This window comes from Leptodactylus fuscus, chromosome 3 (assembly GCF_031893055.1).
Source record: "Leptodactylus fuscus isolate aLepFus1 chromosome 3, aLepFus1.hap2, whole genome shotgun sequence".
Lineage (NCBI taxonomy): Eukaryota > Metazoa > Chordata > Amphibia > Anura > Leptodactylidae > Leptodactylus > Leptodactylus fuscus.
In genome coordinates this window covers 134,177,925-134,202,874 of record NC_134267.1, presented here as the reverse complement: position 1 = coordinate 134,202,874, position 24,950 = coordinate 134,177,925, and the positions used below count along the sequence as shown (strand labels likewise).

Genomic DNA, 24,950 nt, shown 5'->3' with positions numbered 1-24,950 from the left:
GAATGCTGTACACTGGCCAATCAACGCTGGTCGATTCATTCCTATGAGAAAAAGTCAGCTCCCTTGTAACAGCAAGCTGTCAGCTCTCCCAACTAGCAAGGACGAGCCTGCTGCAGAACCACACCATAAATAATGCTCCCAAGAGCCTTGATCGCATCAGACGAACCTCTTGAAATTCACTTTGACAAATATTTGTGATGTTTGGCCCTCCAGTTTGTTTCAGTGCTATTATTAAAAGCTGGGGTCTCTTCAGATAATAAGTATTCGAGGTGAGCGAGTAGTATTCGATCGAATACTACGGTATTCGAAATATTGGTACTCGATCGAATACTACTAGCTATTCACAGTAAATATTTGATTCAGAACCACCGTTGATTGGCCGAATGCTATAGCATTCGGCCAATCAACGGTGGTTCTGAATATTTCGAATACCGTAGTATTCGATTGAATACCTACTCGATCGAATACTACTCGCTCATCTCTAGCTATCTCATATATGCATTCTACTGAAGCTTGCCCCTATTTCAGGTTTGGTGTATCGAAGCCATGGGACTTAATGAAGATTTATTATGGGATAACCTCTGTATGTAAAAAACCTAAAAATTCTACCTTAGAATCACGTTCTTGGGTAGATGAGCAGAATAGAAACAATGTTTTAAACCTTTGACTTTCAGGCTCCATATCTCACCATCCACTACAGCTTTGAACATGAGACTACCATCATTTTACTTGCAGCTATTTAGCTTATCATTAGTTATGCAAATTATTTCCATCTAACTGCATTGTAACTGTTTTGCTCCTGGTGGTGGAAAAGTCTTTTCCTTCCTGTATATTATAAATTACAACCTGTTTTCACATTCCCTAATACCTCAGTGTGTAATTTTTTGGTCATTGGTTTAAATCAGAGATCATCCATGAAGAAGATTTCCCATGAGATCACAGGCACATGATGCATGTCACACAAGTCTGGAATGGTTGCCCACAAAAAATTTAAAAAATCTCAACTTCAATATCATCATAAGAAGCATTGGCTCAAGTTTTGAAAAAAGTACGAAAAATGGACTCTACTGTCCATTTTTCGTACTTTTTTCAAAACTTGAGCCAATGCTTCTTATGACGATATTGAAGTTGAGATTTTTAAAATTTTTTGTGGGCAACCATTCCAGACTTGTGTGACATGCATCATGTGCCTGTGATCTCATGGGAAATCTTCTTCATGGATGATCTCTGATTTAAACCAATGACCAAAAAATTACACACTGAGGTATTAGGGAATGTGAAACTGGTTGGAAACTGGTTATTTGGAGCAATGAGAAGATAGACTGGGCTCTGATGGGTGCAAATGGGTCTGGAAGAAACAAAGAAAAAGTGGACTAACAGACTGAGAAATTGAAGGAATTGTCAAATTTGGTGGAGGAAGCCTGATGATATGGGTTGTTTTACAGCCAATGGCGTTGGATACTTGACCAGGATCAATGGTGGTCTCAGGGCTAAGCTATATGTGAGTATTCTCCAGGACAAGTTACTTCACAAACTGGAGTACTATGGGTATGAAAAGAACAACATATTGTTTCAGCAGAACAACAATTCGCAACATATGTCAAGATCAGCGAAGAAATAGTTCAATGACAATGAAGTAGAGATGTCCCAGACCTCAACCCAATTGAACACTTGTGGGTAGATTTAAAAAAAACAAAACACCTGTATTCGTACCCAAGGGAGTCAAACAGTATGCACCAACATTGGGAACGTGTGAAGAAGTGACCTAGGATCAGATTTTGATCCAGACACGCTCGAATCTGATCAAGAGCATGCCCAGAAGGATTCAGACAGTGTTGAAAGCCAAAGATGGATTTACAAAATATTAACAAAATAATGAAAATTTACATTTAGAAAACAAAACAGTAACAATGCATTACATGACAATAATCTGCATAGCTAATCCTCGGCTAAATAGTTGTAGGTCAAATTTATGTATGAGATAGCCAAGATGATTGTCTATAAAATTATGGTAGTCTGACAATCGAAGCTGTAGTGGATGGTGAGAGATGGAGCCTGAAAGTCAAAAGTTCAAAACATTTTCCCCTTTTCCTTGTCAATGCATTAATTGCTTTTTTATAGAATTAGTAAATAGTGTTTTCTAAGTAATAAAAAAAAAATCACATGAAGTGATATACTCTCAAGATCACAGTACACAGTACAAGGCTTCAGTCTTGTATGGGTTTGTGAACAATATAGTGAATGTTGTCCATGTGCCATAGACAGACTCAAGACTCATGGACCTCACACAAACCTGTGAAAGATAGACGTGCATGGGTCGATAGAAATATATGGTTTTATAGTCTATCCACTAAAAAGAAGAATGGATAGTACAGGAAGATTAAAATATGATCCTGCGGATGTTTGCACAGCCCATGCAGTTTATGATTGAAAGCATCCTCTGCTAGTTTAATCCACTTTCACTTTTAGACTTTTAAAGGCTGCTTTAAAGAGAGTCTATCATTCTAAATATGTTTTTTTTTTTTTACTAAATTCACGTTGGAATAGCCTTTAGAAAGGTTATTCTAGCCTGAACTTTACTGTTCTTATGCTCGCAGGCGTTTTTGAATTATATAGTTTTTAGCTATTATGCTAATAAAGGTCACGAAGCACAGGGGCATTCCCCCTGTGCTCTGAGCACAAAAGTGCCATACCGTTCATGGCCTTCATTCCACCTCCTAGACCAGGGGTCCTCAAACTTTTTAAACAGTGGGCCGGAGGCAGAGCATGTCGCACAGACATCAGGAGCGGTGCCCTCCAATAGGTAAAGTGAAGTGCGCTCCATGGCCTGGCCCGAGCTCCCCAGGAGCGTCATTATAAATGCACGCCTGCCGGCGTTGTCGGCAGGGCCAGACAGAAGTGCTTGGTGGGCCGCATGTGGCCCTCGGGCCGCAGTTTGAGGACCCCTGTCCTAGACCTTCTCTGCATACCCCCTTCTATGTAGATCAGTTGATGTCGGCCTCCTCTTTGCTGTGTCAGCAGCAGCAACTCTCTTCAGCGAGATTGAAATCCTGCGCATGCGCTGTTGGCTCGTCCCATTATTTATGTGTATATTTTGCCATTTATTTACATATTTTTAATTAGCAATGATTAATTATTCTATAAAACAATGTAATGTGAAAAGTGATTGAACTTGTGCATATCAAATATATAGTACTCCTGTTCTGGCACATCTGTTATTGGAGAATATTTAGAGCAATGATATTGCTCTCCTCCTAGGGTTGGTTATTGCTCACATATTCATTAAACCAACCAGTGAAATCTTGATGATGCAAAGTGTATATATGATCTACAGTATGTTAGATAGCTGCAGACACCATTAACACGTTCTTGTTCCATGTTATTTTGTCTAGCCTGTATTCTACTACACTGCTTTAAAAAAATAAAGAAAATTGAATTTAATGCAAGTCAAGATTTTTATTTTTTATTACCCAAACTATGTGACCTATTAAAATAATATAACAATGGTCATAAAACACTATAGCAGTGTTAGCACTATTTACGTTACCTATTCGGAATGCTTAACCATTGATTGCTCCTTTGTGCTATGGCATCAACTTCTAAAACCTGAAACCCATGGTTCACTTTGTATTATAGTGATTCTATCACAAAAGCAAAGCGTTCAATATATTTATTCCCTGGTGATGTAGAGATTGTTATTAAAGCAATGTTTTAAGATTTTGCTGAACAGCAGAACAGAAAAGCGAGTGGATGTACTTAACTTACTTGTACGAATTAACTTCTTTTGTGTTAGGTAACTGTGCTTGTGATGCACAAGGCAGATAAGAGGTGAAAAACACAGGCTTTCCATTCGGCATTGTAATTACCATTTATAAACCATACTATTAAGCCTTTAATCAATTATTGCCTTTGTGTGTTCAAAGTATGATAACTGGTACTTAGCAGTATTACAGGAAGAGGCCAACATCATGAAAGGATTAGAAGCTAAGAAGAATACAAACAGTGAAGGTTGCACCTTTAGATGTAGATAAGAAAGCATAGAATAAGAAATGCATTACCATTATGCACACAGCCTTCTAATCCAAAACCCACTACTGAAACTTTATAGATTAAAACACTCAATTGCTATTTCAAATGCTAAATGTATGTTATAATACTATCAACAGGAAATTGGGGAATTTTGAGACCCATAACATTTTGTTATTATCTGGTTCAGAATATGAACATTATATTTATAGATGTCTAAGACCTTAACTCCAACTTCTCGTAAAACTAATACAATATCACCATATTCTAGCAAAACTGTTGAAAGCCTCCAATTCACAAAACAATCAAAGGGTAGTGACACACCGACACATACAATATCCCTTTATGATATAGTGCCACATTAACACATATATCTGGACATTACCAGCCAACAGGAAAGGTTAGGAAGGACACTTCTGTGCCATTGGATGAGAAGCTAGTTTGCTTTAGGATAAAGACACACTATGCACCTGGATGCAGTTAGAACTGCACTCAGTTCTGGGGCCACAGATGCTTTCCTTTATAAATAAGTGACACACTGATTAGTTCCAGGCTATTTATCATTACTAGCAAAAAAAATTCACAGTCAGTAATGAGAAATAGCCTTGAACTAATCAATGTGTGTCACTTACTAATAAGTAATTACACCTGTGAACCCAGAACTGAGTGCAGTTATAGCTACATCCAGGTATATAGTATATCACCTCCTCAGTAATGAGAAATAGCCTGGAAATAATCAGCGTGTCACTTACTTATTAGTGACTGTACCTGTGACCCCAGAACTGAGTGCAGTTATAGCTACATCCAGGTATATAGTATATCACCCCCTCAGTAATGAGAAATAGCCTGGAATTAATCAGTGTGTCACTTACTTATTAGTGACAGCACCTGCAAACCAAGAACTGACTTCAGTTATAACTGTATCCAGGCAAGAGTGTGTCACCTCCCTCTGTAATAAGAAATAGCCTGGAATTAATGTGTGTCACTTATTAGTGACGACTTCTGAGACCTCAGAACTGACTGCAGTTATAACTACATGTACATACTGCATTAACTTCTCAGTAATGAGAAATAGCCTGGAATTAATCAGTCGGTCACTTATATGAGAAAGCACCTCTGACATCATTTATGCATTTAGAACTACATCCAGGTACATAGTGTCTTTATCCTTAGGGTCTATTCACACGGAGTAAACGCGCACTCATTTTGTCAAAATACAGGTGTAAAAATAACACTCCCATTGACTTTGACATTTTTTTTTACACGTGTAAAAAAAAACAACGTCAAAATACACGTAAAAATACACATGTAAAATGTCATTGAAGTCAATGGGAGTCTTATTTTTACACGTGTATTCTTTACTAGAGATGAGCGAGTAGTGTTCGATCGAATACTACGGTATTCGAAATACTCGTACTCGATCGAACACTACTAGCTGTTCGAAGTTTAAGGTTCGATGCAGAACCAGCGTTGATTGGCAGAATGCTATACATTCTGCCAATCAACGCTGGTTCTTCTCTTACCTTTAGAAGTCTTCTCCGTGCAGCGTTCCCGCGGCGTCTTCCGGCTGGAATTCACTCTGCCTGCATGCCGGCATGCGCAGTCGTCTCTGCTCAGGCGTTGGGCCGGGCAGAGCTGACTGCGCATGACCGCGCATGCGCAGTTTGCTCTGCCTAGGCCCCGATGCCTAGGCAGAGTGAATTCCAGCCGGAAGAAGACGCGGGGACGCTGCGCCGGGAGAAGACTTCAAGGAGAATCCAGCCCGACCGTCACTCGTGGACTTGGTAAGTATAATTTTATCGAATTTTGCGTACCCCTGAAACGAGCATTTCCCCCCATAGACTATAATGGGGTTCGAAATCCGTTCGAACAGTCGAACAGTGTGCGGCTGTTCAAATCGGATTTTGAACCTCGGACATTTTAGTGTTCGCTCATCTTTATTCTTTACACATGTATTTTGCCAAAATGAGCGTGTGTTTACTCCGTGTGAATGGACCCTGAGTGCATTAGCAGATTGGAAAAGGAATACAAATATAGATCAGCTGTGCCCCATTGTCAGGCAGGAACACTTGCTGGTTTGGGTGACTTATAACACTCCCTGTGCTTTCTGAGTACAGGGAGAATGCCCCTGTGCTTTCTGAGCACAATGAAGAATGAAGAAAAATTCAAAAATGGTGGCTATTGCTATGTGCTTTTAGTTTAAAATGTGTTTTTTAAAAATAGAATTCCTTTAAAAATATGTAAGCTAATATTTGCATTATTCCTGAATTTATTTAGGGACTATATAATGTGAAAATTAAAATCTTTCATTGTCACAATTTGCAAACTTCACTGACCATAAAATTCAACTGAAACTCACTAAGAGAAAATAATGAGGAGCATATACTTATTTTGCATTACTGTATACTATTATTATACTGTTTGTATTACTGTGTATATCACTTACCTCTGTGGTTGTGTACTGTAATTGTTCTCATAATCCTCATAGCTCTGATCATCATAATCTTCTCCAAAGCCATCATCATAGCCCTTTGTTAAAAAAAATAAAAAATACATATGCCATCATTATTAAATCTATATTTTTATACATTATACATATAGTCTTTATTCAGTACTGTTCGTATTCATTAAAACACACAAGCAGGAGATTGATAACAGTTATACACACAATTCATATCCAACCTTACTATCCTAATTACTTCATATACTCTTTTTTTCTTAAATATCTGTAGTTTAACAATTTGGATGGCATATTACCGTAATGGTAAAACCAACTATGGGGTGTTCACTTTACTTGTTTAGTAAATTTCTTTTACAGTGCATGTTGAACTCAAAACACCAATCAATAAAATATATTATGGGTCCAAATTCAGACCAAAAGATGCCTGCTGTCCACATCCATGCTGTTTGGGCCAGGCGGGGAAAAATGTTTACATTTAGCTGCGCAGCTCATAGCTTCTATTCACATCCCATTCAGCCAATCCCATCCATAAACTGCGGAAAATTGTGAGCAGGGTACATTATGCGAGTTCCAAAACCATTACGGCATGTCAATTATACCTACAGAAACGTTGGCGGTTTCCCTATAGGTATAATGGAAACTTCTGCAATTAGCGCTGCAAGAAAAACCACATTGCGTTGCCAGTGCAGATTTTCCCACAGCACTTTTTTGCTGTAACCCCCTACGTGGGGCCTTAGCCTAAGAGACATTATATTTTGTATGCTATATAAAATAAATGGCTAAAGCTTAATGTTTTTTTCTGAAATGCCAATGAATATCCTAAAGATCTTTCAAGTTGAAGAATATTTTTAACTATACATTACTCATAATAACTATATATAAGGGCAACTACTTCCAGTTATAATTGTGCCTTTGTTCCTCCTGTGAATCTATGAAATCCACATTTCCTTTTAAATCATAAATGATATTTTTTAGAGATATTTGATTGAATCTATTTTAAAGGCAACTGGTCTGCAATTTTCAGCATAAAATGAACGGATGGATGAAAAATCCATATTTATTAAGTGTCACTTGAAAACTATGAACAAAGCACATTTGTAGGTGGCAATGAAGGAGACAATTGACATTAACTTTTATACTCATTGTACAGGTAATAAGAACTTATGATTCAGCTCATAAAACTGTCATAGTTTGATTTGTACATTGAAATTTCAATGCTCAACCGTAATAAGTAACACAGCACAATAACAATACAAAAAGAACTGAGTATCAGAATATTTTATCTCTACTTTTTTTTTTTTGCATAAATCAGTAGTACGTGTAAATACATGACATTTTGGAGTATATGTTATTAATAATAATTGTTCTCTTCCTCATCTTTTAGCAGATGCTGTTTTCCTCTCTGAATACAGTGTTTTTGAAAAAGATGAATTACCAAAAAGTGTTTAGTAATAAAGTAACTGAGAAAAAGGAGGAAAGGAGATGAAAAGGGAAGTGCCGCACTCCATTTGATGCCATACAGGCAGTGGCGTAACTACCACCATAGCAGCAGAGGCAGCTGCCACAGGGCCCAGGACATTAGGGGCCCGGTGACAGCCACTACCGCTGCTATCATTATACTCGGGGGTCTTTTCGGACCCCCGAGTATAATGTTTGGCGGACTGGGAGAGGTAAGAAACATAAAAACCACTATTACTTACCTCTCCACGATTCTGCCAGGCCTCCTTCCTTGTTGTCTGACGTCTCTGACGTCACATGAACCCGGCCCGCGTCCCGGGTCATGTGACGTCCGACGTCATTGCAGAAGGACGGCAGCGGAGGCCGACAGCGTAGGAGCCGGGGGACAGGTAAGAAACAGTGATTTTTTTATGGTTTTATTCCCCTGGGTCTCTGATTATTATACTCTGGGGTCTGAAAAGACCCCAGCGTATAATAATTGTTTATGGGTGTCCACAGTGGGACATAATACTGTGTGCAGGGGCGACTATGGGGGATAATACTGTGTGCAGGGGCCACTAAGGGACATAATACTGTGTGCAGGGGCCACTAAGGGACATAATACTGTGTGCAGGGGCCACTATGGGGATAATAATGTGTGCAGCGACCACTATGGGGGTAATACTGTGTGCAGGGGCCACTAAGGGACATAATACTGTGTGCAGGGCCCACTATGGGGGATAATAGAACGTGCAGGAACGCGTAGGAGGGGGTTGGTCGAGGTCTTCGGCGTCGGTCGGGAGGGGGGGTCATGTCAAAAGTTCGCCACGGGGCCCCGTCATTCCTAGTTACGCCACTGCATACAGGTGTCAGTTTTCTCCACATATGTCAGTGTATACTCAAAATCCTGTGCTTGTGAAGCCTTGTATAGAATGTGTGTGCTGTCATACCAGTACTGACTTACTAAACTGCTAGCTATTGAGGCTGGGTTCACATCAACACTTGGTTTCTGTCCTCCAATCTGCCTGGAAAATGGGGAGAGAAAAGTCCGTGGATAACTGCTTTTTAAGTAGATTGGTTTTCTGTTCCCCAAGTGGATCCAAAGAACAGAAATCCAACTGCAAGTGTGAACCTATAGAAAAACTGGTAGTGAAGTAATTCAGAGCCCATATGGTACCATTACAAAACAACCTATGGATTTCATATAAAAGTTCAATGAACTTATACTGAACACCTTATGAAGAATATTAATAAAAATATGCTACCATATGAAACATTATGAGTATATGTTGAACATTGGTGCAAAATTCTGCTACTACAGATTTTTCACATGGTTTGTGCATTATTTTAGCTTGTTGGCATATCAGTGATCTCTAACATTTATGATATTATTTTATGTAACAGCCCCAGTTACTAGAATTGAAATTCCAAACTGGTACATATGGTAATATACTGGAGCAGATTTAAGACTTTAGTGTTGCATAAAATGTCAATTGGTGCATTTCATAGACCCATATATTTATATGAAGATGTTATGGGATTTAATTATTATAATTACCATTCATAGAATAAAATGAAATATATACCCTATACTACTTAGTGATTATTATACACTGAACAGTCAGCTTTACTTAACGCTGTCACAAAATCTCTAATCTTGACATTGCCATATTAGGCTAGGGTTTCTGTTCTTTGGGTCCGCTTGGGGACCCAAAAAATGGAAACCCAATCCGTTTTAGAAGTGGTTACCCGAAGAAACCTGTGAAACTCTTAGACTATACTGGGGTCCACTAGGTTTCCACCCAGTTGCTTGCAGGATTTTTCTCTCTGCATTTTTGAAGCAGAATAGGGAACGAAATTCCCAAGCACTCACCGAACACAGATATGAACTAACCATTATATAGGTTCAGCGCTCATAACATTAAAGAATAATACCCTTGGAATGTATTTGACCATTACATTGCCCAGGAGAATTAAACTATAATTAGCATTCATTAACCGGGACGGCTACCATACACAAAGTTATTCACAGTGAAAATACCATCAGGAGACAAGCTGTTTTAGGGTGCATTCACACTGAGTAAACGCTAGCTTATTCTGAACGTAAAACACGTTCAGAATAAGCGGCGTCTAAAGCAGCTCCATTCATTTCTATGGGAGCGGGGATACGAGTGCTCCCCATAGAAATGAATGGGCTGCTTCTTTCACTCCGTGCAGTCCCATTGAAGTGAATGGGGAGTGCCGGCGTGTACGCTCCGGCATGAGCAGAGCTTGCCGTATACGCCGGCACTTCCCATTCACTTCAATGGGACTGCACGGAGTGAAAGAAGCAGCCCATTCATTTCTATGGGGAGCGCTCGTATCCCCGCTCCCATAGAAATGAATGGAGCTGCTTTAGACGCCGCTTATTCTGAACGTGTTTTACGTTCAGAATAAGCTAGCGTTTACTCAGTGTGAATGCACCCTTACACTTACAAGCACATACTAGTCCATACTTTCTATGCAATCTGTTGGCAGACCATCAGCAAAACAGCATTAGTGCATTCTAATACAGTCAGACTCAGTTTCTTATTCTGCAAATGGCTTTGCAGGATTTCTCTTTCACTTTTAGATGTACAGTATTAATTATAATATTACTATGTGAAATATTTTGTTAATATACAGAATATTACTTTTTGCTTTCTAACACATGGGCTCGCAATATTCTTAGGAAATACACCCCACTGAAATTTAATATAAATACAAAGAAACCATATAATATGTTACTGTTAACTGAATTATCTCTTTGAGCTTGGATCATATAGTTTTCCGCTACCGTAGGTCTATTTCAAAGCAGTCAAATGGGCAGTATCATTTTTATACTGAATTTACAGAGTAAATGTTGCACCCCTGATTTTAACCCCCTCTGTTAACTAAATCAAAAACTGTACTGAGTGACAATAGATAGAAATACATCTTTACCCACTTCAGTACCGGGCCAATTTCTTCTTCAGGACCAGACATATTTTGGGGTTTTTTGTTTGTGCAGTTTTGAGCACTATAACATTTTTATCATTTGCGTTATTCAACTAATTTCTGCGTCTTTTTCGGTAACAAATAGGGATTTCTTTTTATGTTGTTTTTATTTTTGCATGTTTTTTTAAAAAATTTATATCCAGAACAATATAAATAAAACAGGAGGGAATTTTTTTTTCACTTTTCATTTTTTTATTTTATAGCACAAAGTGCTACTAAAAAATGTTTTAAAATAGATTTTCATCTCTTATTACAGTAATTTTCACTTTCTAGGATGTCATTGGGGATGGGGCGAAAACCTGTGATAAGGGCGTACTGACGTCTTTTTTATAAATTTTATTTATTATTATTATTTTTTTTTTTTTACATTGTGTCCCCATAAGGTCATGATAGACCTTTGGGGACATCTGATCACTGTTTTCTTTGATGGGGGAGGCTTGTTTTTCCCTGTAACTGGGACTAGAACATTTAGCCCCAATTTCAGGAGCCTCCTGCCCATAACTATAGAGCTGATCTGGGTCCTGTAGGACCCAACAGGCCTAACAGACTCTGATCTCGATGCTTCATGTGACTGTCGGGTCAGAGAGGAGCCACATCATGGCTGCTCCCAAAGCTGTCTATACAGCACTCATTAAGCATTGTGTACACAGAGATCGAGAAGGTAGAGACGGTAACAAAAATTCCCTGCCTTCTCTTCTCAAACTGCAAGAATGTATGTCCTTGCAGAACTAGACAACCACTCTCAGGACATAAAACCCCAATGGGAGGTTTGGAAGTGGTTAAGATTCATTGGTACAAATACTGTAGGTCATAAGGAGGTTTTTTTAATGTGTTGATAGAGAATGCCTTTCAAAATCATCTTATATGACAAAATGCTAGTTTATGCAACTTTCAAAGGAAAAACTGGGGCGGAAACGTGTTGTGATTTTTGCTGCAGAGCTTTTCATAGTTTTCCTTGTGCCTAAGTTTAACTGAATTAATACTCTTAGAATCATTGTGGTTTGGTGATATATAACACTATTTTCTCCCACAAATATTTAGCTCTTTTTTATTAGATTCAAACCAACTAACACTAAATATATTTACTCCAGATTTTATTGCATTTGACATTATGAAAAGTAAAAACTATAAATGAATTTTTTATCTAATTATATTGCTAATATATAAATGGAAATAACTTGCTGCTTTTCCATATAGTAGATTGTTTCCGAGGGAATGTTTTTCTAGACAGCAGCATTAAAATACAGCACATGTGAAAAGGAGGTATTTCTTCTCAGTACATAAATTACTAATTAAAATGGATTTATGCAAAATGAAAATATGAAATAAAAGTAAAATATTGCATTTTAATGGAATGATTGGACATGGTTTAGAGGTATTTAAAAAATATGACATTAGTTCGAGGAAGCCGAAATTTATGTTAATCATAAAGCGACTGTAACCTAGCTAAATTGAAAAGGCAAAGTAAATGGTAACGATGCATTTTTGGCTGATCTGCAAAGATAGCTATCTACAGGATATGTAAATGAAGCTCTACTTGCACTTATATTGCAGCTCAAAAATTATATTCTTCTTTTTATTTGCTCCATAGATTGGGATAATCATTAGAGGATAAGGATGTTCAAGAAACATTTAAGGCTAAGGACACACTTAGTGAAACACAGTTTTCGGTGGAAACGTTTGAGATTCTGCAGCAAAAATTAGAATGCTTTTTTTGAAAACTCAGCTTTTCTGCAGATTTTTTGTCCACAATGTGTAGCTAAAATTATCTAAAATCTCATTCACTTGCTGGTTTATGCAGCAGCCAAAAAGTCTGTTTTTCTGCAACGTGGTGCCTTAGCCTAAGGCTAAGACCCTATGTAGTTCATTACAGGTTAAAAAAAACAAAACAAAAAAAAAACTTTTGGAAAAAGCTTTTTCCCACTATTTTTAATTGTGTTATTGTGTGTGGTTTTTCTATCCTTATTAAATCTATAGGGAAAGGCTTGTATTTTTGCAGCTAAAACTGACCTGCTGCTTTTTCAAAAACACATGCACTTTTTAAAACATAGCTTTTCCACAGCTCTTATTCCCACAATGTATGCATGAGATTAACCAGAATCTTGTTCACTTTGCTGGTACTGTAAACTGAACAGTTTTTTTCCTCTGAGTTTCAGCAGAAGCCAAACACGCTATATTTACACAAAATGAGACCTTAGCCCCACAAGGTTTTTCTGTATTAAGATATTGATGAGGTAGCTAAGTGGGCAGCTAGTACTAGCCAGAAGCAGAAAGTTTTGTATATGCTGCTTTACTGCAACTCAGCTCTTATTCACTTCAATGAGAGCTGAGCTGTAATGACAAAAACATCTACTACACAGTAGGCATGTTGCTAGGGTGAAAGATCTAAGGCATAAGCACTAGACCTTTTGCATAGTAACTAGAATGTCTCTGTCCTGATCATCAATTGCATTGGCATCCACTGATACAGCTGATTACTCTATGGCTTCCTCACCCCCTGCTCTTCCACATATGCTACAGGCCATTTTAACAAAGGTGGCCCAATAGCTACATTGTGCTGTCTGATCCAACTCATGATAATTAGGCCAAAGGCTTGAAGAGGCATCAGGTTTGTTCTACAGATGTCAGCAGGGAATTGGAGTCAGATGAGTATTTTTTTTTTTATCCTTTATATAGGGTAATGGCACTAAGGGGGCATTATACAGTGTGGGCAGTTACTGAGAGGGCATTGTATTGTGTGGAGGGCATTAAAGGAGCATTTTGATGCTTGGGGCACACCAAGAGATGTTATACTTTGTGGGTAAAAGTGAGGAAGCATTATACAGTGTGGGGGTTACAGAGGGGGCATTATACTGTTGTGTGTCACTGAGGGGCATAACACTGCAGATGGGTCTACTGGAGTGCATTATACTATGTGAAGTCAATTAGAAGGCATTGTATTGTGCGGGTCCACAAAGCAGTCATTATACGACGTGGAGCTAAAGAAGGGCATTATGTGAAACACTGAGGGAAATTATACATAATAGGGACCATAAGGAGGCATTAAACTATATGGGGACCACTAGGGGACATTATACTGATTGGGAGCCACTAGGGGTCAGTATGTGGGCCATTAATGAGGCATTATCCTGTGAAAGAGCATTGCACTGTGTGGGGGCAACAGAGAGGCATTATAGTGTGTGTGGGCCACTGAGGGACATTTTATTTTTTAGTAAAGAAAGAACTTCCGATAGGGTGAACCACAGACTGCCTCTTCTGCTATGAGTGTGGGCGGTATAGACCTTAATGGATGTTAATATTAACATCATATCAATAGCTGACAGGGATTACATTATGAGACAGATCAGGATCAGTTAACAATGTTAATGGCAACATGAAATTTGGGTTATGGGGTTTCAGTTGAAAAATTGACAATTTTTTTGTGACATGGCATCTAAAATGAAACATGAGAATATATGTTTGTAAGGAATTGCAAAGCTCCATGTAACTGCTGCTTAGTTGGCCAAAAAAGTTTTTTGTTACAAATGTTAATTAATTCCTGCCTTTTTTTTTTTACAACAACCAATAAATTAGGTGCATCTGAAAGATCTCTTCCATGTGTTCTTGAAATAATGGAAGGAAATTAAGGTCCATGACTTTTTTTGCCTCAAAAAATCATTTGTTTCTTAGTAACACATCCAAGTAATTTGGTGTAAAACAAACTCATTTTTTGGAATACTGCAATTGCTATAAAATTGGAAAATGCAGGGGATGCAAAAGAAACAAAGCAAGTGAAAAACTGAAAAGCACATCCCTGGTAAGCACATCAAACCATACTGCTAAGGGTTGGTGCAAGAAAGTCTATTTCTGTTCGGAGATCCTCTGTAAGCACTGTTTCATGTAGGAGTTTTTATCACGGACCTCATTCGCGGCATCTCTGACAAGTTCATTGAACATTTGAGGCCACAATTTCAGCAGGGACTCATTCTTCAAGGTGATATCATTAGCTTCATTCACAAGGTCCTTCACATAGGTTTGGCAGAAAGCTTTCTTCTCTGTCAGTTCCTCGAGTTTGTCATTGAGCAGATACTGTGGAATGTATTGTAATGCTGCCCGGGTTGAGGTTTCTCCACCAATTCTCCTTATGATCATTATTTTCTTCACCACCTATGGGAACTTTCTTAGACTTTGTCTCTAGTAGTTGATAGAATGTTTTCTTTCTGGAATCGCCCAGCAGTGCAGTGAGTCTATACTGTGGTAACTCTGAAGTTGCAACATAGGCAAGAATTCCAAAGAGTCTTTCTGAGATAACTATATAATATCGAGTAACTTCATTGTCATTGACTTTCTGAATGTTGAAGTTGTTTACCCTGAAAAGAACGTAATACTTCCAAAGAGTGAAGGTAACAACAGGGTTTTCCTGAGGATCCACAGTCAACTGATCTAGCCGACGCATCTGAGCTAAAGCATTGAACTGATTCAAGGTGATCAGATTGTTTTCCTTAAATTTAAGATGCGTTGCATTGGGAAACTTGATTCTTATTTTTGGCAGAACCTGAACTATATTTTCAAAATTTATAAAAGTGAAAGAGAACCAGAACCAGCTTCTGTACACTCCATGTTCTATCAAGAGATTCCAGTGCTCCTAAACCATACAGAGACAAAGTATCACCTTTGAGCTCCACAAGATGAGAGTCCACCACAGAAAGACCTTGTACAGCACTGCTGAGCACAGTATCAAGTGATCTCGTCTTCATTAAATTCATAAGGAGTAGATCCATTCAACTGGCACAGTTTGTGAGAAGGGCTTACAGAACCTCCACTTTCCTGGCCTGAATTTATGTCAGGTAATACTCGGTATTGCTGAATATTCCACTGTCGTGCAGCATTGTGAATTGCAATTCCTTTTTTCTCCTTTAATAAGGCCTGCTTATGGCTTTCACGCTTCCTCTCTTCCTCTTTTCTTGCCAGTACAGATGCAGTACGTCTTTCTTCTCCCGTGATTCTCTTCATATCCAGCTGTCGTAACTGCAGCATATGTCCCAAAATTGTTTGCCTGTACCATGACTCTTGAGCTGTAGGGTTGCCATCAAGTGTGACATCTGAAAGTGATGTTGAGTCAGCAAGGCACAGGATGTCATTGATTCTTGATATATTGTTAAAGCTGAGATAAAGGAGCTGAAGGCTGGGCAAAGTATCCACATCTCTCACAGCACTGATGTTGGTATGCCTCAGTTTGAGCTCGGTCAGCGAGTGTAGACCAGTTAAGTTTTCCACTTGGCTTATTTGATTTTGAGCAAGGTTTAACACTCTCAATTCTTAGGTGTCCAATATTCTCTATTTTAGAGATCTGATTGCCATATGGAGAACCAAAACATCAAGATTTTTAAGATTTTCCAAGTTTGATATTCTCTGAATTCTATTTTTTCCAAGCATCAGCACACGTAAAGATCTCAAAGAAGAAAGGCCATTTATTTCTTCTATTTGGTTATCATAGAGATCTATAAATATTAGACGCTGAAGGCTTGAGATGTTCTGTATTCTTGTTATAAAGTTATGTTGTAAATATAACAGTCAAAGCTGTTCTTCACCTTCTATTATAGGGAAGACTGTGAAGTTTTGCCTTTCTAAGTTAAGTTTGTCTGGGCTGACTGCTTTCTCCTGTGAGGTGCGATGCACAATGGAACATCCTAGTTCTGATAGGGTTTTCAAACTGTGAAAATAGTTTACTTTAGAATGATGCAAATCCTCATTGTTGTTATTAGGACTGCCACAATGGGGGACAGATCTGCTTTTCTTGGATATTTGACCTGGAAGCTCTCCAAACGCTCCCAGTGACACAGGGTCCCTGCCATATATTGAAGCAGAGCCAAAAACCTCAGTGATGTTAGATGTTAAAGGGATATATGGCTGCTTATTCCTACTTAGAGGACTTGAATTTCTTCCATCTTGCCTTCCTGTAATGTTCTTTTCCAGGTCATGTTGCGAGTGCTTGTTGTGGAGAGGAACAGTATCCTTACTTAACCTGAAGTCAAACTGTTTATTTTTATCTGTTACAGGGGTAGCTTGTAAAACCAAATGAAGGCCACAGTTATTTACATTAGACATCAGCCACCCTCGGTATTTGCTGGGCAGCATCTTTTATCCCCGGTAGTACATGGCTGGCAATAATGACATAGAATTACTGAATGTGCCCCCCTTTACTGAAGAATGGCCGGCCAAAAAGTTTATCCATATTGGGTTTTTGCAGCAGGGTAATATTAGGTGACACCCACCAGGTTTGTTAAGGAGAAGAAGTGCACCACACTGGCCCCACACAGTATAATATTCCACAGTGGTCCTAAAATATGCTTCCTAGAACCCACCCTGTACCACAGAATAATGCCTGACATACAGCATAATATAATCCCCAGAGGCCTCCACAAAATAATGCTCCACAGTGTCCATGCACAGCATAACATACGCCACAGCAGCCCAACACAGTATAATAGTCTCCCTACACTTCCCCCCGGTATAATGCTACACAGTGGCCCCACACAGTATAACACTCCACAATCAGCTCCACACAGTATAATATGCTCCCCAGAGGACCTCCATTATAATTCTCCTTAGTGCCCTGCACAATATAATATGCTACCCAGAAGCCCCCCAGTATAATGCCCAACAGTGTCCCCACAGAGTATAGCATACTCCCCAGCACTCCCCAGAGGGCCCCCAGCATAATGCTTCACAGTGGCCCACACCATAAATAATGATCCGAAGAGCCTTGATTGCATCATATGAACCTCTTGAAATTCACTTTGACAAATATTTGTGATGTTTGTCCCTCCGGTTTGTTTCAGTGCTATTATTAAAAGCTGGGGTCTCTTCAGATAATAAGTATTAGAGATGAGTGAGTAGTATTCGTTCGAGTAGGTATTCAAAATATTCGTACTCGATCGAATACTACTGCTGCTATTCGCAGTAAATATTTGATTCAAAGCCAGCGTTGATTGGCCGAATGCTATACAGTGTACATACAGCATTCGGCAAATCGACGCTGGTTCTGCAGCAGGCTCATCCTTGCTAGTCAGGATAGCTCGCAGCTTGCTGTTACGAGGGAGCTTACTTTTTCTCATAAGATTGAATTAACCAGCGTTGATTGGACCACAGCAGTCTCCATTGTGGTCTGATTTTAGACTCTGCCTCCTCACAGATGAGCCTTCCGGTAGGACCAGCGTTGATTGGCCGAATGCTGTACACTGGCCAATCAACGCTGGTCAATTAATTCCTATGAGAAAAAGTCAGCTCACTCGTAATATCAAGCTGCCAGCTCTCCTGACTAGCAAAGACGAGCCTGCGACAAATCAACACTGGTTCTACAGCAGGCTCATCTTTGCTAGTCAGGAAAGATGGCAGCTTGATGTTATGAGTGAGCTTACTTTTTATCAGCGCAACTGCAAGCGCTGTGTAGTTAACGTGCATGGTCCCCATAGACTATAATGGGGTCCATGCTCTTTAACTGCACAGCGCGCCTCCTAAACACTCTCCTCCTGCTATTCGTGGACTTGGTGACTCTCCTTTAGTCGAATAGTGGTTTCGCCTGAAATGAGCATTTTTTCCCATAGACTATAATGGGATTCAATATTCAATCGAGTAGTCGAATATTGAGGCTCTACTCGAAACAAATATTGAATCTCGAATATTTCACTGTTCGCTCATCTCTAATAAGTATAATAAGTAGAGACCCAGGGAGGTGATAGAAAATAATAAAGTTATACTCACTTTCACTTACTTTCCTGGGCATCCTCGTGCTGTAATGCTGTCTCTGCCAGCTTCTTCCTCAGGTCTGTGGCTGACATCATAAGTCCCCCCCACACGCACAGTATAATGCTCCTTATTGCCCCCTGCACAGACTCTGACAGCAATCAGGAGGTAAGCGTTTCTCCTGACCGCTGTATTTTTGCATTAATGCATTAATACAACAGCAGCAGACATTCTTATGCCCCTGGTGTATTGGCAGCAGGTATGATTGCTGATCCCTGCTGCAGCTAGTCATTTATTTTTGCTAAAGGACAGTGGTCAGGATGTGAGTAGTCTCTCCTGGACACTTTGATTATGGAGGCCAGGATCCGGACAATGGTGGCCATGGTCCCTGATCACACTGCCAGTGGATTTATCCTCTCTCTGCCCTAAGCTTATCTGACAGATCAGTGTGGGGCAGGTAGGGAGAGCTGTGCAGACGCAAAGCTCTCTGATCAAAAATGCTTCTCCCGATCCTAAAGCAACTAGTCATTGGGGTCTGGCACTTCTGGACCCTGCTGACTTTAAACTACAAGATACAGGAACTTTAAAAAAAAAAAAAAAAAAAAAAAAGTTTTCTTTGCAGGGTGCAAAACTTAAAAAGTCTATTTTTTTGTGTTAAAAAAAGATTTTGTTCATGGATTGTATGCCAGTTTTTTGCCCCTGTAGTGTATATTCTTTTAGACATTCATTAGGAAGGTGCTAAAGTATGATTCATATAAAGCCATTATGATATTAATCATTTCATCTTCTAGAGGGACACTTTTGATAATTGTCCCTCTATAATGGGTCCTCACTGTGAAATCAGCAGCTGAAGTTCTGTAATATAATAACATAATAAACAGAAGCCTACAAAACTACAGAAAACAGAATTCTAGTTCCATCATTAGTGGTTTGTTCTATCTGGAAAAGTAAACAGAAGCCATACAGGGTGTCCGGAAAGTAAGTAAACAAAATGAAAGGGTGAACGTTAGCCAGTATATGAAGCTTTTTTTTATTAATGAGCATGTGTCTGGAAATGCACCGTTGTGGCGCTGCAGGTAGACTGAGATGTCGGTTTCCTATCCCTCGCTGCGCCATGTGAAAGGAGAAACGAAGAAGAGAAAGTGCTTTAATGGGAAATCAGTTTAATTACTGTTACTTATTTACAAGAATTGCTCAAAGTGCTGGCCGCCTGCCTTGATGCAAGCAGTGTAACGCTGAGAGATGGATTGACGCACCCGTTCACAGACTCCTGGTATGGTCCTCACCGTGACGAACGCAGCCTGGGTGCGGTTCACTAGCTCTTCACAGGTCGGCACAGGCGCTACTTACACAGCAGACTTGACATGTCCCCAGAAGGAAAAAATCTTCTTAGTTTCTCCTTTCACATAGGCGCAGCGAGGGATAGGAAACTGACATCTTGGTCTACCTGCAGTGCTACAACGGTGCATATCCGGTCACATGTTCATTAATAAAAAAGCTTCATATATTGGCTAAAGTCCACCCTTTCACTTTGTGTACTTACTTTCTGGACACCCTGTAGAAAAATAGTCTAGAGAATCTATACTATTACTTTCTATATAGGTATGATATTTATGATGGAGGTACATTTTAGAACTACCAAGGAGAAAGAATGCAAATGTTTGCATTTAATGCTGACATATGGTTTAACTAGTAATACCATATATTCAAATTGTTCACAATAATTTTCCCTGTTCTGTTATGAAATTAAACAAACATATCTATATTGTTTCTCTTTCTACATTTTATATTCTCATTCCCTAACCATTATCACTTGTTATTCCCATTATGCAATGCAAATAATATCCATCAACTAGCTGCTCATTTTATTACCCATGTGTTATATTATGGTGCATTGTGCACCTTACAGTAGCTTTATACTTTCCCTTTTGTAATTGCCATATAATTACATAAACAAGTATTAAATATTCCTGTCATTTCAATGCATTATATTACATTAAATCTTTGGCCTTCCTGGTGCTTTGTTTCTTAGTTCTTAATCATTCTGTTTCCCCAGTCTTTATTTCCAACTCTGCGTTGTTATGCTTCATTCAATTACTATTCATTTAGGAGCTGGAAATAATTTTCATATCAATGAAAGGGAAAATTACTGACAATTAAAATGTCGGGCACTGAATGGAATTTGACTAATGTTACTAAATAAATAAAGAACACACTTGTTTCTATCATCTGCTGTCTGTATTACTAAAAGAATGGCCGTTGTTCTGGTTCTAGTCAAGGTAGTTTTATCAAATAACACTTAATTATGAACCATTCTTGCTAAATGGTATGTTCACATTCTAGTAGTTTCTGCTCAGTATGACCATCAGTTACTCAAAAGCTGTTCTCATTCCTTTACATTAGATTTTCTTCCCTGTGTGGCATAATAGGTTATCCATTAACTACTGAAATGGCTTTTAAATTGAATGATACTGATACCATTACCAGGGAGAATTTAGCACAACGAAATATCAAATAAAATCAAAAGAAAGTTCAAAACTATGTAGTCAGCAATGTAAAATAGGGGAATAGCAGAGCTACAATGAAAAAGGAACTAAATATCTTACAATTAGACCCTATAGTAAAGGGGTTTTCCCATCTCAGAGTTTCACCTGTCTTTCTGTCTTCTCTCCTCTCCACTTCCTGTTTTTCAGCTCACGCAAGTAGCATTCTCATGATTGTTGAAAACTTTGTAGTTATAACAGAGATAACAGAGACACTATTCTAGTCCTTATCAGGGAAAGGAGAGAATATAGGTGTCTGGGAAAGGCTAATGACTCATTAGCCCAACCAGAGAGGTGACCTGTGACCTTGGCAACGAGGAGGAATTCTGAACAGTATCTGGCAAACAGAGCAATATAGATAAAAAAAATGTATCAGGTAAAACACTTCCATTAGGTTAAGCTACAACCTGTAGATGGAAATATACAATTAAAGGGAATCTATCAGCAAATTTATACTGTATGAGCCCCACATATGCCTGAATAGCCTTTAAAATGGCTATTCAGGCACTGCTAATCCTATCCCCCCCCGTTTTAAAATAATACCCTAAAAATGATTATTCAAATGATCTTCTTTTCTTCCAGAATGAAGAAATTCGCGAGCGTACTGCGCATGCGCAGTACACTCACGTAGTTCTAAGGGGTACTTAGAACTACAAAAAAAAAATGGCTCCAGAGCATGCGCAGTAGCGCTCTGGAGGGAGCGCTACTGCGCACGCGCAGGATTTGAACTCAACCCGCCAGAAGAACAGAAGAAGAGCGAGGACAGGAGGGCATCGCTGGAAGAAGAAACAAAAGGAAGGCGTGACAGCAAGATGACGTCCGACAGTGCAAGACCACCCACCATGCACGGTAAGTATTTGAATAATCGTTTTTAGGTTATTATTTTAAAACGGGGAGGGGGGGTGTAAAATAAGATTAGTGGTGCCCGAATAGTCTTTTTAAAGGCTATTAAGGAATATGTGGGGCTCATATGGCATAATTTTGCTGATAGAGCCCCTTTAACACTTACATCACCAAAACAATTGTACCCAGAGTTTAGTAACAACCAACCACCAAATGCCAATTTCCCATTGCACCATTTTACCACTTAAGTTACAATAATAAGTATACATTTTTAACTGGTAACATGGTGCGAAGTGAAAGGAAAATGCAGTAGGTGGTCCGGCACATTGGCTCAGAAGCTAGCACTGTAGCTTTGCAGTGCTGGGTTCAACATCTGCATGTTTGCATGTTTTATCCATCATTGCGTGGGTTTCCTCTGGTTACCCAGTTTTCTCACATGTGCCAAAAATCTACTTATAGGTAACTTAGTTTCCTGTAAAACTACTGACTCTTGTGGATATTGGGAATGAGCACCTGTGCAGAAGCTAATAACTCCCCTACTCCACAACACTCACTGTGCTTTGAGTCCCCGTGAGAAAAGCACATTACAAATGTTTGTCATTGGTCCACAGAATTTGGTCAAAGTTAACATTTACTTTTTTAACTCTAAGAACAACCTATTTTTCAAATCAAGTTTATCACATTGAAAGCAATAGGGAAAAAAGCCTCCCATTGATTTCAATGGGTAGCGTGCGTATGCCGGCACCCATTCAAGTCAATGAGATCTGGTTTTTACGCACTCATTCTAAACGAGTTTTACGTTCAGAATGAGCGGAGCGTAACTCCGTGTGCAGGTTCCCTTACAGTAGGAGTCAATCATCTGCAGGTTAATCACTAGTGGTCGCTGCTGAGCTTGTGGGAAACCCTGATGTAACTGTACATCAGGGTGACTTTACTATCTCAGCACCTGGTTGTATCATTGAGCATTGGTGTGAGAAGGGTTAATTAATAATTGGTCACATTTTTGTAGGATAAAGTTTTAAATGAACCTCTGCTGTTGCGGTAGTAGGGAAAAGATGGGATTTTAAGCACACTGAAAAGCAAAAATGTCAGTTCCTGAATTATGTATTGCATCTCTATGCTTGAGTTAAACTTGTATCACACATGTAGCTTACTTAATTGTATGCAGCAATGCAACTTACATTGGTCTCTATCCCCATTGACATTTTCTATATAACTTACAAATTAAGTCTTCTATACAGTCGGCCAATCAACGCTGGTTCTTCTCCTACCTTTAGAAGTCTTCTCCTTGCAGCATCCCCGCAGCATCTTCCGGCTCTTCATTCACTCTGCCAGTCATCGGGCCTGGGCAGAGCCGACTGCGCATGCCCACACTACAAGCGGACATGCGCAGTCGGCTCTGCCCAGGCCTGATGCCTGGCAGAGTGAATGAAGAGCCAGAAAATGCTGCGGGGAAGCTGCACGGAGAAGACTTCTAAAGGTAGGAGAAGAACCAGCGTTGATTGGCCGACTGTATAGCATTCGGCCAATCAATGCTGGTTCTGCATCAAACTTTTACAGTCGAATAGCGAGTGGTACTCGATCGAGTACGAGTATTTCGAATACTATTTTCGAATAATAGTATTCGATCGAATACCTACTAGATCGAGTACTAATCGCTCATCTCTAGTCGAGACCCCTAATTTTACCACAAAAAACTGTGAAAACTTATTGACTCGAGTATAAGCCGAGGGGGGGAAATCCACCATTGTAGATAAAAAGTCTGGTCATATGCATTGCAGCTCAGTAACTCCATGGGGATCATAGTAATAGCAGTTAACCCCATCATGTCCCTCACATTAACCCCTTGTGTGCCTCACATAAGAGTTACTGATATGTGGGACATATGGAGGTAATAATTAGGTATCTTCATAATTAAGGTCCTTCATTAGTACCCCCATGTGTCTCACATATTAGTAACCCTTATATGGGGCACACAGGGGTTAATATGAGGGACATGATGGGGTTAACTGTTATTAATGTGAGGAACATGGAGTTACTGAAACTAAATTAATAACCCCAAATGCCTGACATTAATAGGCAGAGTAACTAAAGGAAGGTACCTGTGTGTGTCACTTTACTGTAGCTTCCTCTCCTCCATACAACAGACATCTTCCATAAGACACAATGAATCCTGGCCACTCATCTGCAGGGTAGATGCTAAATCCTCATGTGCTAAAGGACCTCTGATGACGTCATGACCATGTGATCGGACTCTGATGTGGGCAGAGCTACTAGGATTTAGGCTCAACCTTATCTGCAGATGTTACATACCAGTGGCTACAGGACCTTTGATGACATCACAATCACGTGAACTCATGACAAGCCAATCACAGAGCTGTAGCACGACCTCCCCCTTCCAGGTCCTTCCAGTTTTCTGTGCTCCGTGGACCCTGACTCGTGTATAAGCCGAGGAGAGCTTTTTCAACATGAAAAATGTGCTGAAAAAGTCAGCTTATACTCGAGTATATATGGTGATTTTTCTAAATATATACTGTACTATATACAGTTAGGGCCAGAAATATTTGGACAGTGACACAATTTTCGCGAGTTGGGCTCTGCATGCCACCACATTGGTTTTGAAATGAAACCTCTATAACAGAATTCAAGTGCAGATTGTAACGTTTAATTTGAAGGGTTGAACAAAAATAACTGATAGAAAATGTAGGAATTGTACACATTTCTTTACAAACACTCCACATTTTAGGAGCTCAAAAGTAATTGGACAAATAAACATAACCCAAACAAAATATTTTTATTTTCAATATTTTGTTGTGAATCCTTTGGAGGCAATCACTGCCTTAAGTCTGGAACCCATGGACATCACCAAACGCTGGGTTTCCTCCTTCTTAATGCTTTGC

General features: G+C 39.3%; 1 protein-coding gene and 1 pseudogene across 3 annotated transcripts in view; both read right to left on the bottom strand.

Annotated features, from left to right (window-relative positions):
* Nucleotides 1–24,950, bottom strand: part of KHDRBS2 (KH RNA binding domain containing, signal transduction associated 2) — a 274,351-nt gene that overhangs the window by 35,750 nt on the left and 213,651 nt on the right. For all 3 annotated transcript variants that reach the window (XR_012715334.1, XR_012715335.1, XM_075268390.1), the window contains one exon: nucleotides 6,473–6,555. Coding sequence is in view for 1 of the 3 variants with exons in the window: in XM_075268390.1 (XP_075124491.1) it covers nucleotides 6,473–6,555 (83 nt within the window). In the remaining 2 variants the exon portion in view is untranslated. The remainder of the gene's footprint in view (nucleotides 1–6,472; nucleotides 6,556–24,950) is intronic.
* LOC142197792 (leucine-rich repeat-containing protein 49-like) lies at nucleotides 14,780–17,063 on the bottom strand (annotated as a pseudogene).